At 43.5% G+C, this 17206-nt stretch overlaps 1 protein-coding gene across 1 annotated transcript in view; it reads left to right on the top strand.

Moving 5' to 3' along the window:
* pacrg (PARK2 co-regulated) overlaps positions 1-17206 on the top strand; it is a 191487-nt gene that overhangs the window by 84779 nt on the left and 89502 nt on the right. Inside the window, exon 4 of the mRNA XM_083791936.1 lies at positions 6931-7080. Coding sequence (XP_083648062.1) covers positions 6931-7080 — 150 coding nt within the window. The remainder of the gene's footprint in view (positions 1-6930; positions 7081-17206) is intronic.

The raw sequence follows: 17206 nt of genomic DNA, 5'->3' as shown, positions 1-17206 counted from the left end.
ACCCTCCCTGCACCTACAACTGGCCTCATCCTGGTGTCTATCTGGGCCTACTACTCACCCAGCACCCTCCCTGCACCTACAACTGGCCTCATCCTGGTGTCTATCTGGGCCTACTACTCACCCAGCACCCTCCCTGCACCTACAACTGGCCTCATCCTGGTGTCTATCTGGGCCTACTACTCACCCAGCACCCTCCCTGCACCTACAACTGGCCTTCCATCAGGAGACCTACAAGCATATGCTACTGTATTTGTATTATTATTTTCTTCAATGTCGAGGAGCTGGAACACCCCAAACAAATTACTTTTGTGTGGTCTGCATATGAGATGTAACAAATTACACTCTTGTATCTTGAAAGAGATGTGAGTAACAAATCATTATTCAAAGTTATAAGTATATACTGTACAGTAGTTTATAGAGATTAATAGGACATTATTCTAAAGCTGCAACTCCTCATCAAATTAGGATGAGTCAAACAGGACTATTGTGACTTTGGGAGAATACATAAAGAGGGTCTGGATTTGGCTTGCTTCCTTAAATTGGATGGAGGATTCTCAGCCATGCTTCTACTCAGTCGATTGTGCATAGCGTTTGTTCAGCTTCAAACCAAAATGAGAGTTTCATTACGAGACCATCCTCAGTTCCGCTTCTTTGTGGGAACAGCTCCTTCTGATCTGGAAAGTGTATTCATACATGGAATGAGAGCAATTCACAGCTAAACTCTCCGATGTGACACCCCTACCTGTGACATTTCACAGTAGCAGAATACAAGGTCACCGTTGTTTTACTTCCACGCTGAATATGGAGCAGGCCTCTGCGTGAATAGATGATTACTTTATTCATCCCGATGCAGGGGTTTTGTACTGACGTTAATGCATCCAACTCTCAGCCTCCTCCTCCTACCCCCCCACCATCTCTTCTCCTTTTGCATTGAGGCGAGAGTGCCGATGAATAATTGAACAGTCCCGCGGTCCAAATGTCACAGCAGGGAAAATTGTTTGCGCTAGTCTGTAATTATAATTTCATTGTTTGTTATGTTGGTTTGAAATTCCTGTCATTCCACATTCCACCTTATCTGGATGATGGCAGATATATCTGTGCTGTCCGCTCTGGGCAGACACCCGGGCAGAGATGGGGAGATGGTGTCAGACACAATGTGTGTGCTCATCCAGAACGGATAAAATGGCTATGCCATTTACACACACACACACACACACACACACACACACACACACACACATACATATACACACACACACACACACACACACACACACACACACACACACACACATGAATAGTTGATGGTGGATGGTGAATGAAGAGTAGCCTAATGCTTGGAAATCACAGTAATTACTGTGCTTCTTAATTCTGGCTACAATAGGTGCAACAAACAAAAGTTGATGTCTGAAAGGGAAGGTGACATTAATATCCACCCAATCTGGGTGGAGGACGGTAAATTGACAAGAGTCAGAGGTAAGTTGGCGCTCTGCTCACGCACAAGTAGACCATTCATGGCCAACTTGTGCCAAGAAAACAGCTTACAGGAAGCTTACAGGATCATTGAAGAAGCTAACAGGAAGTGGAAGTACATCAGCCTGGTGTTGTTGGTGGTCGAGAGTACATTTCTCCATCTCATCATGCGACATGTCTTTCTGTACTAACCATGGCTAGAGTACATTGCTCCCCCTCAGCATGCACCATGTCTTTCTGTGCTAACCATGGCTAGAGTACATTGCTCCCCCTCAGCATGCGACATGTCTTTCTGTACTAACCATGGCTAGAGTACATTTCTCCATCTCATCATGCGACATGTCTTTCTGTACTAACCATGGCTAGAGTACATTGCTCCCCCTCAGCATGCAACATGTCTTTCTGTACTAACCATGGCTAGAGTACATTGCTCCCCCTCAGCATGCAACATGTCTTTCTGTACTAACCATGGCTAGAGTACATTGCTCCCCCTCAGCATGCAACATGTCTTTCTGTACTAACCATGGCTAGAGTGCATTGCTCCCCCTCAGCATGCAACATGTCTTTCTGTACTAACCATGGCTAGAGTGCATTGCTCCCCCTCAGCATGCGACATGTCTTTCTGTACTAACCATGGCTAGAGTACATTGCTCCCCCTCAGCATGCAACATGTCTTTCTGTACTAACCATGGCTAGAGTGCATTGCTCCCCCTCAGCATGCGACATGTCTTTCTGTACTAACCATGGCTAGAGTACATTGCTCCCCCTCAGCATGCAACATGTCTTTCTGTACTAACCATGGCTAGAGTGCATTGCTCCCCCTCAGCATGCGACATGTCTTTCTGTACTAACCATGGCTAGTAGAGTACATTGCTCCCCCTCATCATGCGACATGAGTTCTGCAAGAATCACATATATAAATGTTGCTCAAAAGCATCGCTGGGTCATGCAGGGTTAAGTGTCAATAATCAAGCCACCCTCGAGTGTAATACTGCGATTTTACAACATCAAAAAATCACTCGTGTGACGTGAGGGGCGCTCTTATCAATCATATAGATATATGAAATGTAAGATGACAACTGCATTTATGTGATATATATAAGCTCCGAGCTGAATTAAAACAGTTGCACTATGTTTAGAAAAGTCGATTCGCTCGTCCACATATGACGTAAATTATCTTTTCATTGTCAATGGCATTTACTGTTTGTGTTACCACAAAAAGCTGATTTGTTCACTTCAGACACACATATTATTTTTATATATTTATATAGTTTTTTTATTGGGGGCAGCCAAGTAGTACATCTGACAAGAAAATCTTTGCACCCTTTTTTTCCCCTTTTTTTTTTAATCATCACAAACATCAACAAACATCAAAACCTCATGGGTCACAGTCAAGAGTATTGTACACTTGTAAGAGAGGCACTTCAGACACATATGACATATGACATTCTCCTTTCATAAATTTTCAATGGCAAATGTGACACGTGTATGCTGTATATACTGTAGGAGGGGCTAGTGCCCCTCAAAAATCTATTCATATTGTGGGACATTTCGCTCTCAGAATGACAAGTTGACAACCTCGTATTATCCTGGAAATACATGGGGTCTGAAAGAGACATCCCTGATTAGGCCTACTCAGCCAGTCCAGCGATAGACAACTTTTCCCAACTAAACACACACTGCAACTCAACTGTAATACCTTGTCTTTGTAGTTGCTGAGGGACTTTTCTTGCTGACACAGTTACCTTCTGATCAGATCCTGCATTGACATTCTTAGTCACCTGAGGAAGAGATGCTCTTCTGTGCACTTTTGACAACAATTTCTACCCGTTTACTTTTGTCTTTCCCATAGTAATCAAAGTAGATTAACACTAGCCAGACTAGAAAAACACTAGCCACTTGAAGAGTGTTTGAGCTTGAAGTAGTGACCGTGATCCTAAATCCAGGTCAACTGAGCCTGCTCAACATTAGGACAGTATACACATAAGCATGATAGGATGTTAATTGCTCACCAGTCCACCTTCATGGATGCAGATGCATTGCTATGTTTCTCCACTCTGTTAATCATGTTTCTCCTTTAATTTGCCCCCTGCTGTGTGCATGCGCACATGTACAGTATGTGTACAGTACATTACATACTGTGTGTGTGTGACTTGTGTGTGTGTGTATATATATATATATATATATATATATATACACACGTGCACATGTCACACACGCATGTGTGAAATTGTAAAGTGCACATGTAACCTGTCAGCCTCTAACAGCATGGGTGACTTTCTACATAGGGTACCCATCTCCTTATAGTAGCCTACTGCTGCCATGTTCCATGCTTCTTGTGCTTGAGACTGAAGGTGACATTAATACCTTACTGCTTTTGATGTTTGTGTGCGTGTGTGTGTGTGTCTGTGTGTGTGTGTGTGTGTGTGTGTGTGTGTGCCCTCAAGTATGTGACAATGTGACATACTTGCATTTTCATACACAAATACTTTAGAGTTGTTGCTCCATTGCTCTCGCTCTCTCTCTCACTCTCTCTGTTTTCTCTCTCTCTCTCTCTCCCATCTCTATCCCCCCCCCTCTCTCTCTCTCTCTCTCTCTCTCTCTCTCTCTCTCTCTCTCTCCCCCCCCCCCCCCCCCCACCCCCACTCTCTCTCTCTCTCTCTCTCTCTCTCTCTCTCTCTCTCTCTCTCTCTCTCTCTGTCTCTCACTCTGTCTCTCTCTCTCTCTCTCTCTCTCTCTCTGTCTCTCACTCTGTCTCTCTCTCTCACTCTCTTGTTGCCTGCTATCATAATTCATTTGCTTCCTCAGTGTCAGCCACAGGCTCTCTGTGTCTCCTCTCACTCCTAGCAGTTCTATTCTTTGTTTTGACGCTTTCTTTTGAAATGCCTTTTTTCCCCTACTTCTCAGCTGCATCGTATGAGCTTGTAATGCAACTCCGCTGTCGTTACTTTGTGGATAATGTATATTCTTCAAAACAACTCTGTATTTGTAAGCTTCCATGGAGAGATGAAGCTGCGCTCCACCAAAGCCTTAAAAACCTGTGGTTCCCTCAAGGACCCCCAGGGGTCCTTGAGGGAGTACCAGGGGGTCCCCAGCTAAATGATAGTTTGGAACCAAATGGACCCTTAAGGGTCTGTAACTCTGAGAGTGTACAAATGGAACGGGTCCATTTGGTTCCAGTTAAATTAACATAGACTTTATTACAATATAAATTGGGGGTCCGATAGATAGAAATGCCATTAAATGGGGGTCCGTAGACTAATGCATGTCAAACTGAGGGTCCTTGAAATTAATCGGGTTGAGAATCTCAATCATGAGAAAAGCCTTCTCTCATGCAGGGTCCTTGGCATATCTTTTCAAATGGGGGTCCGCGGGCTAATTAGTGTCAATTTGGGGGTCCTTGACATGAAAAAGTTTTGTCAGATTGTAATTGTCAGATATTCGCTAACCACCTGCACTCGCCAACAACGTATTTTCACAGGTGTACCTAGCCTAGAAATTATTTGTTAGTGATTTGTTAGTAGGCCAAATTTATTCACTTTTATAATGGATGGAAGTCAACGGTGGTCAGATTGTCGCACCGCCAATCCGACGGCTATGTTCGAGTCATATTGTCAGGTGCTTGTCAGACTTTGTCCCTTTTGTGCCCATATATGGAGATCTCTGTATGTCTGTCTACCTGTGTCCCTTTTATGACCATGAGATCCCTGATGCCTATCCTGGATCTTCATACGGTATATGCCTATTGGGTTGGTTATGGTTATGTCTGAGTCATAGTGACATGGCCATGGTCTCCCCCCCTTCCATTAGCCAATTTTAATGTAGGATACAGTATATCTCTGCATCCTCTCCCCCTCCTTTGTTCTCTCCATCAGTGGGAGAAGGGAGTTAAGTGCAGCTGCGGGCCAAATTGCTGGGTGATTGGCTCTCACTTAGACTCCTGTTTCCCCAGTGCCGTGCATTGCTGTTGGGCAGATGCACTACCTTGTATATCCAAAGCCGTTACTTACAGGGAATGGAAGAATAACCTGTGTTCCCATGGATCCAGTGTAGTTAGTATTAAATAGTAGCTTGTGAGAATCCACAAGCTCTTGTTAATACCTTTGATTGTATATCTATTTATAAAACCCTCTGAAATACTTAGCCACTTTCAACCTGGCGTCAATATATTTGGGCATCATTACCTCTTTTTTTGCAAAGTACATACATATTCGTACCCCCCAGCTATGGGACGTTATCAGCCAGGTACGTACATATTCGTACACCCGTATACTCCATATATGAAGTGGTTGAGCCCCAAAGCAGTCCTGATAGCATGCAGGGGGCTACAGCATGAACGCAGGCGGTGGCACAGCTTAACTACACCTCTGCTACCACCTAGCAGCACAGAAACAATTAAAGGAAAAAAGACATTTTCAACATTTTTCAAAAATAGTGAAAATAGCTGAAATACAAACTGACAACATATTGTGAGCTTCTATACTGGCTAATTTAGCTACTTCGAATGACACATGCTAAATGATGAATGGGGGGGGGGGGGATACATCGTTTTTGCCTGACAGCGATGTTTTGAAATCACTGATTGCAGCCAAGTCTAAAACAAAGACCAGCAAGGCTATGAAAGAAAATGATGAAAGAATAAATGGATTATGACTCATGTGTATCTGTGGTTATGTACACAGAATGTCTTTACATGTGCACCGTTGCATTCATCTACACAGAATTTATCGAAACATTTGGAACCTCTAACCGATTTAATCTTAAGCATAGTATGTATGTAAAAAAACTCGAAAAAAACTATATATATATATATATATATATATATACACACACACACAAGTCAACAATTATTTTTTTTTTATCATTTATAATAGCATCTTCACACTAGCTCCCGGTAACTTTTAGGATTGATTTTAAAATCCTTTTAATCCATATTTGCCTGCCCAAATATGTTCCAACGCGTCTCCTTAGGTCATCTAGTGCTGGCCTCCTCCAGGTGCCAAATATGAATTATAAAAAGCATGGCGAAGCATCTTTCTGCTTTTATGGGCCAATGGCCTGGAACAAGCTCACATTACATATAGACAGGCAACGACCATAGATATAGTTTTAAAAGCAAGCTCAAGGCACACGTTTTTACTCTTGCTTTTAGTGGTTCCCTGTAAATGTAGATTTACTATATCTTTAGGTAGAGTCTAGGTAGAGTCTATGTAGGTGACAGGTAGTCTGTGTGTGGTTTCCTGCAAATGTAGATATGCCTAATACATTTTTAAATAGGTCTAGAGTCTGCAATCCTTCTAAAGTGATGTAGTGATGTTCTGTTCTTGTTGTTTTCTTGTATTGTTATCATTCATGATTTTCTTATGGAGGCAAAATATTTGAAGCCATATCACAAACCCTATAGGCGCCTGTCCTGCACAAGCTCATCCTCATGGTTTGTGACCGTTTGTCCTCCAGATGCCTTGAACACCAGGAACCGGCAGGTGATCTGCACTACGCTGAAGGTCCTGCAGCACCTGGTTGTGTCTGGAGACATGGTGGGACAAGCCCTGGTACCTTACTACAGACAGATGCTCCCAATCCTCAACATCTTCAAGAACATGAACAGTGAGTCCAGAAGCTACCATCTTTACTAAAACATTTCATCATTTGTTTTATTTTGGTTCGAGTTTCCGTTCTAATTCCGTCAGGAACGGGATTCGAACCTGTGATTCACATTAGGAACCTAGGGTCCCCCTTTTCATCAGGTTAACTGATGCTCGCACGGCCAATGCGGCAATATCGGTATTCTTTCGCCTGTCTTGTTTCTTCTACTTTATACATCCTCTTTGACAGAGACGCTACATTATTTCCTTCCTTTCTGCTGTCAGTTACTCAAGGTCGCATTGTGTCGCTGTGTGTTGTTCAGTGTTGCATAGCGCTGCTTTGTGTTGTTCCAAGGCTGCATTGTAGTTGCTGTTTGCTGTTGAGAAGGAGACCGTGTCCTTGCTTTCCACCTGGGTGACACCAGGTGCAGAGGAGATGGCCGTCAGATAGGCAGGGTTCTTTGTGTTGCCCTGTCAAAGCGCTTAGCACGGTGTGGCGCAGCTCGAAACCATGCAACGCACCCGTCATTGAGGACTTAAAAGGCTGCAGCCGAGTCCCCGAACACCATTCACCAGCGCAGTCAGTGGGATGTGAGGACATTGTGAATCAATCACTTAAACACAGGCTTTAACAGAGGGCTAACACAAGGCTTTAGTCTCTTAATCAATATCCAATTTGAATCTCTTGTCCCTTTAATTCGCGTACATTATCTGTTGCTATTTTTTGTGCGGCCTAAAATAAGGAGAGAAAGCAGAACAAAGATAGCAGGGGTAAGACAAAGGGAGGGGAAACAAAAGCCTGCCTTATTAGCGCAGGGCCTTATGCAAATCTCCTCTGTAAATTAGCTGTCAAATCAATCCCCTAAACCATTTTGAAGCACAGAGCTTCCGTGGCACAGCACAGGCTCAGCGGTTGGCCGGAGAACCCCACAAGGAATAGTTTATGTCTGCCTGATAGTTACCGTGTGTCTCTGTCTGTCTGCCTGTCCACCCTCTTGTCTCCCTGCCACAGGCGAACATCAATTAACCCTGCGCCAACCTCTCACCTGGCAGCCCCCCCCCCCCTTCCCCCCTTGCTGCTGACCTCTCCTAGAGAGAGAGGCCAGTGCACTGGGAAAAGATCCATACAGTTGGCAGGGCACAGCCTGTGACCTGCTTACCAAGCACAGTGCTTCCCTAACACCAGAGTTATTCAAAGAACCACTTGCGTTGAGCCACCAGGGGTTGTTTTATTTGAGGTTACAAAACATACAAAAAATAAAAAACATATTAGAACTTCAACATAATTTCCTAGTGTCAGGTTTTAGCAGTGAGGTCTGATAATCAAATTTAGAAAATGCCTCCAATCCCCCATGCTTGACAGTTCTATGCCAGTACTAGCATTTAATTGAAGATTATGTGCTTTTATCATTGTTGTGAAGTACGACTTTCATATTAACAACCACATCATGAAAAAGCTACGAGTCTCTGCCTTTTGCGAAATGCTAAGCTTGTAAATTCTCTGTGCCAGGGCCCAAGGCCCATTATTTATGCAGCATTTGAGCCACGGACCACCATTTGATGAGATTTAGCCTCTCAGATCCAAAATGTTATCTTTGGATTAGATTGTGTCCACAATTCCATGCTGTATTGATGTTGGTACCATTAGGAGAGATAACAGGCAAACATTGATCAAAATAACAATTATTCTCTAATTGTGTAGACTACTTGTACATTCTCTCTCTCTCTCTCTCTCTCTCTCTCTCTCTCTCTCTCTCTCTCTCTCTCTCTCTCTCTCTCTCTCTCCCCCTCCTTCCCTCTCTCTGTCTCTCTCCCACACACACAAACGCGCGCTCGCAATTCTGAAATGAACAGTCATGACGCAACCACCCACATGCTATGCAAAAACACTGATTCACTCACTCACTTCTCTCTCTCACTCACTCACTCACTCACTCACTCACTCACTCACACACACACACACACACACACACACACACAGCATTTCTACACTATATCAGCTCGCAGAGCAATGTCTATTATCCAGTGTGGGCTCTACAATACCTCTGTTTTTTGTTTTCATCCCACGCAAGTTTTCTAAGCTGTTTTAACTCAGCCAGCCGAGCAGCAGACAGACAGATCATTGTGCTGAACCACAGCAGGAGACACAGAGAGCTGTGTAGTAGTGTACCGTAATCTCTCTCTTTAGCTCGCCCATGCACACTATAAATCACACAGCCTTCATGGGATTCCTCTTTCTTCTCCCTGGCCACAACAGTGCCACTGTCCACTGTGCCCTTTCTCTCTCTCTCTCTCTGTGTGTGTGTGTGTGTGTGTGTGTGTGTGTGTGTGTGTGTGTGTGTGTGTGTGTGTGTGTGTGTGTGTGTGTGTGTGTGTGTGTGTGTGTGTGTGTGTGTGTGTGTGTGTGTGTGTGTGTGTGTGTGTGTGTGTGTGTGTGTGTGTGTGTGTGTGTGTGTGTGTGTGTGTGTGTGTGTGAATAGACACATTGTTTCCCTGCACACTGCAAAATCCACAGTGTTATTTTCACTCAGACTGTGTGTGCAAGGGGAACCATTTGAACAATCGAAGAGTTAAAAGAATACTGAGGACTTCACTGTGCATGCAGATGTTGGCTTCAGTATGCAAGTGTCGGCTCTCGTTCTCTGCACAACTCTCTCAGACACAAGCATGCACGCACACACACACGCACGGACACATACACACACACACAGACACACCACATTACTATGCTGTCCCGGCCAATTACACGGCCCGGCTCTATCCATGCCATCCCGGTTCTAAGGGCCGTGAATCAACAGGCTGACAGCAGGGGGGCCATGAGCTATACACTGAGATATTACAAACTGTTACGTCGTGGGACATGTCCTCAAGGCTCCTCTCACGCTGGCCTGCCCCCCAACCCCACCCCACTGTATCCGCTGAACGCTGAGACAGGCCTGCGACCTGTTAAGATTGGCCTGTGTGTAAGGCTTATCTGAGGCATTAGTCCAGGGTCAAAGACGGTGCTTACTGGCATCTCCATGGACAGACCCTCAGGAATCCTTCCACAGATGCTCGTTTCGGCCTCTGACTTTAGGAATGTGCTTTAATACACCCACCCCATACTCCTATACCACCGTACCATGCAGCAAAGCAATTGATCCGTTATTCCATTTATCAGTGAGTCAGTTCAGTTCAGTTCAGTTTATTTTCGGAAGGAGGACATACATTCATACATTGCACACAGTTTCCATCATATTTCTTTTTCTTTTTTTCTTTTCTTTTGTCTTTTTTTTTTTTCCTTTTTTTTTATAGTGTCCATAGGTCATGTCCTGTCCGTTCCGAAAAAGGGTTAGGGAGAAGCCATAGGCTTGTCGGGCCCTACCCCTGGAGTCCGTCAAATCTGAGCGTGAGACAAATCTGGGTGTTTAACCACTTAAACCTTACTTCATTGACTGGAGTTCCCCAGGGGTCTATTCTAGGCCCCCTTCTTTTAATCTCTTCACCAGAAATAGCCAATCTACAAGCTCACAATCTGTGGGGAGCTTGCTATTTTCACAGAATGTTCACCCCAGAACAAAGCAGTTTTTCAAAACGGTACAGATGTGCCTTTCCAAACCAGTAAATAATAATAATAATAATAATATATACGATTTATATAGCGCTTTTCTGGGTACCCAAAGTCGCTTTACAGAACAGAAGTACAGACATTTTTATTAGAAAAACTAGTTAAAAGGTTAAAAACTAGAAATCAAAATAAAAAAATTGACAAACAAGAAGGGTGTGTGTGTGTGTGTGGGGGGGGGGGTTATGTAGGGAAAGCCAGTTTGAAAAGGTGGGTTTTGAGTGTGCTTTTGAACATTTCGAAGGTGGGGGCAGCTCTGATGTGTGTTGGGAGTGAGAAGGCAAAGAGAAGGGGCGGCCACTGCAAAAGCCCCGTCTCCCCAAGTTCGTTTGTTGGACTTGTGGGGTTTCAGTTGATTGGCAATGCTTGACCAGTATGTGCTGTTCCTGCTGTGTGCCGTTTACTTTATACCATTTTACCCCTAGAACACGAAACATGGGTGATTTTCAGCCGGGCGATTATTTCTTTTGCAATTTTCATAATGTTGCTAATGTCTGAGGTGGGTGGGTCTTTCAGTACCTTCATGATGCTCATTGCTCAGTGACATCATAGAAGGTAGGTTTGTCCCCTCCCTCCCCCCCATGAAATCATTTTTTTTGTTGTGAAAAGTCATGATTAAATATTAAAGAAGAGTAGCTCAAGTTTCCATGTATTGCTGTACTTCAGTGTATTCATAAGAAATATTGTTTATGGAATATTTTACATTGGGTAAAATATACCCGTGTTTAGTGATGGTGCAACAAAACTATGTTTAGTGTTCTAGGGTTAAAATGGTAACGTTTAAAAATGGTTTATACAATTTTTTAAATGGTATAACGTTTTAAAAATGGTTTATACAATTTTTTTAATGGTATACCTTTTTTCAAACCGGTGTGTGCCGTTCCAAGGGGCGCTAGCCCCTCCTATATAAGGGTTTTCGTCACAACACGTGTCACATTTGCCATTGACAATGAAAGGAGAATTTACGTCATATGTGGACGAGCAAATCGACTTTTCTAAACACATAACAAACACAAACAAATATTTTAATTCAGCTCAGGGCTTATATATATATATATATATATATATATATATATAATATAATATGCTATCATTTCATTAGGCCATCTACACCAAGCACTATATAAATATAAAGATATCGCTTTAAAATATAGGCTATAAAATAGTCAGTTTTTGTTTTAATTTCACCTCATGGAAAATAGCCAGTTTTTAAAATCTTCCATTATTCACCTCAGAACTGAACTGAATATAGCCCTTTTTCCCCCAGAAGTTAGAACTGAACTGAATATAGCCCTTTTCCCCTCAGAACTGAACTGAATATAGCCATTTTCCCCTCAGAAGTTAGAACTGAACTGAATATAGCCCTTTTCCCCCCAGAACTGAACTGAATATAGCCCTTTTTCCCTCAGAACTGAACTGAATATAGCCATGGAGCACATGGATCGATGAACGTGTTTTATACTTTATGCTCCACTCTCTACTTCGTTAGACTCGCTGCCCACTCTACAGTATACACACACCTGGAACAATGCTTTTACCTCAGATCTTTTCTGTTTGTTGTGTACATCAACCTCCGGCATGCTTTAACATCATTTGTCTCAGACACAGTCGATAAAGTGTGTGCTAGCTGTCTCCATTAATTACTTGCCATCTGGTTGTTTGTATCTTTTCCCTTTTTTGCTTCCCATATGATGAATTCCTGTTCTGTACTTTAGCTACATAGAAATGTCTATTTGTATGTCTCTAAATGTCTGTATGTCTTTAAATGTTTTGATGAATTGAACAATGTGGACCCTGTTGTAAACAAGTGTAATGCTTAATTGGGTCGTCCACTCACAGTTGACAGTCTTTGTATTGAGTTTGTGCTTAAAATGTACTGTAAATTCTACAAACTGTTAATAAATATTTCAATCAATCAATCAATCAATTGTACTTTTTTAGTCGCTCAAAGAGGCATTATAGGGGTTTGCACCTCCTAACGTCCTCAGCCAACCTTTCTTCAAAGCTGTCCATGGTACATCACTGACGGATTGCGGAATGCAAACAATATAAAACACAAGTGCATTGAGTGTGCATCGATGTTCAGCTAGCGGAGATGTTCGGCTAATTAGAAAAAAACAAAGGTGCAACAACTGAAGTATACACATCATTTTGCACTTATTGACCTGCCGAGGCTGAAAACCAATTGTACTCAAACTTGTTCAGTTTGAGTACAATTGGTTAAGTCAATATAGTGAGCTGGCATTCTTGCCACATACACAGTATGCTTAATTCTGAAATGAGTAATAATGAGTGATCATTTCTTGATGCAATGCTTTGTCTCCTGAATCAGCTCTCTCTGCTATTGTTTGCTTTCTTGCTTGCTACGCGTGTGTGAGAGTAAGTGTGCATGTACCATAAGCATGTTTTTGTTTCGTGTGCGTGTGCGTGTGCGTGTGCGTGTGCGTGTGCGTGTGCGTGTGTGTGTGTGTGTGTGGGTGCGGATGGTAGAGGATGGCGCAGGAATTCTTCCAATGTGATTTGCACGGCTCTCTTGTTTGCTCGCTGTGATGAATCTTATCCTTAATGAAAGGCAACAATGTTCCTTATAAGCGAGAGATGTGCTCCCTCAACCAGCAAATTCCTCTGTGCTAAAATGACGCAAGAAGCTCTGTTCTCACTTATGTCATGTAAAGACAGAGGAGACCTTACACAACACTCAAGACCAGTTGGTATTGTTAGGCTATTGTAATTGTCAAGTCTTCTCCGGACTTGGGTGATCGGCTGTGATTTTATTGTTTGATACGATTTCAAATATCTCTTAATGCACCCCAGTGCACAGAAGTCTGACAGGGTTTCACAAACCTTTTCAGCTCGAGACCTGAAAAAGAAATTTGGGTCAAACTTACAAAAATACATTCCGAATTGACCACTGAAGCCCTGTTTAAAGAATAGTGACAATAGATGATAAGCTTAAAGCTCACAGCATGTTGCACTGTGAGCTTGTAGATCTATTTCTCTATTTTAGAACATTTTAGAACATTTATTGCTTTTCATTTCATGGGGGGGGGGGATTTATATTTCTTGGTGAACCGTGAACCTGGCGACCCTATGCTTGGGAAACCATTGGAGGCATACAGTACACTGATGTGCACAACAGCACAATTAGGCTGGGACTCTTTTTAATCCCCCCCCCCCCCCCCCCATTTAACCATAAGTTTGTAAACACAATTCTATGGTCTTGTCAGGATCGTGAGGAGGATTTGTATTATGGAACAACAGAATTAGCTGCTTCGAAGTTTCATGGGAGTGACTTTTGGGGGGGGGGGGGGTGATGCAATCTCAAGATGGAATGCCTAAATGGGATATTGAGTATGTGGAGTTGACATTGCACAGGAGCCTTCTGTCAACAACGGCACACACTGATAGAGACACTGAGAGCCTGGGAGCCGTGTTCTAGAATCTAGGGCAACTATTGATTATTTTCTTATAGCAATTATTCTATCAATTACTTTTTTGATTAATCGAATCGAGAAGTGGGTTTTTGTAGTTCTTTATATTGTATATAGGCTATCATGCAAAAATAGTTAAAATAGCAAAGCTTTTAGGTTGGCTATTTTAGCTATTTTCTTCTATGGCATGCCCAAAATAGGGATCGATTACTAATCGATTATTCTATAAATGATTGATTGTCGTTTTTTTTTAATTTAAATATATATATCTAACTGATTTAACCGATAAAGTTTGATTATATGTTGCAGCCCTGCCACTTTACATTATACACACTGATAGTGACACTGATGGACAATAGGGACGCTGGGAGTCGTGTTCAGCTATAATAACGTTGCATTACAGGCATCCATTTCTCTAAGTGGAGAGGATGTATTTTCTGTGTGGCCTCCTCGTCGCGCCCATTCATGCGGTGCTGCACTGCTGAATATTCAGCGCGTGTCGCTGTGTAGTTTATCTCTGGCTAGACGGCTAGTATAGCGGTATGTGTTTGAGCCCACGTTGTTGCTGTTGTCCAGATGATTTTCTTCGCTTATCTGTAAGGTGTAGGTCCCTAAACCCCCATTCATCACTGACAAACGCACGCACGCAAGCACTCATGCATGCGCACACACCACTCTCAAAAGGCACACACGCTATACCACACACATTGCAAAATGCACACACACACACCAGATGCACGCACACACGCACACACACACACACCAGATGTACGCACGCACGCACACACACGCTCTGATTTGCTTCGTTTGGCCTCTTTTATCTTCTTGCTAGGAATGTGGCCAGCTATGATAAGACCTCCCACACACATTGGTGGCCACACACGCCACGCACACACGCCATACCACACACATTGCAAAATGCACACAGACACACACACCAGATGCATGCATGCACGCACGCACGCACGCACGCACGCACGCACGCACGCACGCACGCATGCACGCACGCACGCACGCACGCACGCACACACAGTCACACACACACACACACACACACACACACACACACACACACACACACACACACACACACACACACACATACACGTGATGGTTGCTCTCTGTCTTGTGAGCCTGGAATGCTGGTGTATAGTTTTTGTGTTGGTGACAGATGCACTGCTAGCTGGCCACTCTGTCTTGCTCTGTATGTGTATATGTCATGGCACACAATAACACACACACACACACACACACACACACACACATGCACCGTACTGGACACAGTGAGGTCTTCATACTGTATGTATGTGCGTTAGTGACGCAGTGAGGTCTTCATGGCTTATAGTCCAAGGCCATTCCCAAACACGCTGTATGACCTCTTACTGTAAGAGCTCCTCAGAGTGTGTGTAGTCTCACGTATCTCCGAACGCTATATAGAGTCTGGAACTACACCTTCTGAAATCAGAGTAAGGAAGCTGCAATTTCCGTTCACAAAAATATATTCATTTCCATTTCTGCTAAGCAGCAAGCTATGTATGCTTAGATGATTTTCTTTTTTATGTTTTTTTTTGCGGCTTTCGCCATTATTTTATATTTTTTATAGAGGGACAGACAGTAGGCTGACAGGAAATGGGGGAGAGAGATGGGGGAGTGACATGCAGTAAAGGCCGTCGGGATCGGGACTCGAACCCGCGGCACGCTGCCAGACTTGGGCTACCGGCCAAGGTGCCTGGACCGCTGAGCCACGGCCCAGGCCTGCTTAGATGATTTTGATTTATTTTAGGATAAATATGCGCGACTGTAAAGACGACACAAGTGGGGATGAGGCTTTATATTTGACTCATGATAGAACTTCCGTTGCTCCAGACTGTATGACAGAAGCATTCGAAAATTGAGAGAGGCAACAGTCTGGCAACGCGAGTCTACAGTGCATGTAACACAAAGACAAGGAATGAAGGACAGATAAACAATGGCATTGGGTGAATTGCTAGCTCAATTATAGCCCACAGAGGCACACTTCATGAAATTACTGGAATTTAGTTTTTGATTCAAGAAATGTTTAACTTTTTTGGGAATGCTTTTTGAAAATGTTTTGAAATAATAATTAAAAACAAAAATGTAGTAAACCAAAAATAAAGGGACCCATACAAATGATGTCTGCGACCCACGAATGGGTCCCGAGTCTCAACGCAGTGTTTGGGAACCAGCGCTCCTGACCTTCTGTAACTGTCCCCCTCCGACCCTTCCGTAAAACCCCCCGCAGAACACACCTTTATTTCTGCACGTATCACACAGATCAATATGGCATGTGGGTGTGTGTGTGTGTGTGTGTGTGTGTGTGCGCGCATTCGCCCGTCCGCAGCTCATTGTGGAAACAGCTGATTGGTCCACAATCACACTTTTCATGCGCAGTCAGTGGGCCGAGGAAGGCAGTCCACACCACATGTCTCGGCTGCTTTACATGTTGCTCTTCAGCTCTTGAACAGTTCTATATCAGTGGTTCCCAAACTTTTTCATGTCAAGGACCCCCGTTTGAAAAGATATTCCAGGGACCCCCATAAGAGAAGATTTTTACGGCTCTAGCAGTGATTCATATTAGTCTACACATACCCCCAATGGAATTTTTATCTCTGGGACCCCCAATTTATATTGTAAAAATCAATGTTAATTTAACTCTGAGAGTGTACAAAATGGTCCATTTGGTTCCATTTGTATACTGTCAGAGTTACAGACCCATAAGGGTCCATTTGCTTCCAAACTATCATTTATCCAGGGACCCCCTGGAACTCCCTCAAGGACCCCAGGGGGTCCCCGGACCCCACATTGGGAACCAATGTTCTATATGATCTGAGATGTGGCATGTGGCACTGGCAATGAGCGTCAAACAAGGTTTTGAGGGGCCTATTTCTCTTTATTAATCCTAACCCTAACGCAACATTCACTCAACCCTTAATTAGAAATTGGCATGATGCGGGGCACCTCCAAACCCATGGGAGGCAGTGGTAAATGCCATTTCCCCCACAGTTTCCGTGGGTCCTCACGGCTACAGCACACATCATACACAGCCTATGCTATAACCAGCCTGGTGGAGCAAGGCACTCCCCAGAGTGCCT

Source organism: Protomyctophum parallelum (assembly GCF_964188405.1).
Source record: "Protomyctophum parallelum genome assembly, chromosome: 20".
NCBI lineage: Eukaryota > Metazoa > Chordata > Actinopteri > Myctophiformes > Myctophidae > Protomyctophum > Protomyctophum parallelum.
This window is presented reverse-complemented; position numbering and strand designations above follow the sequence as displayed.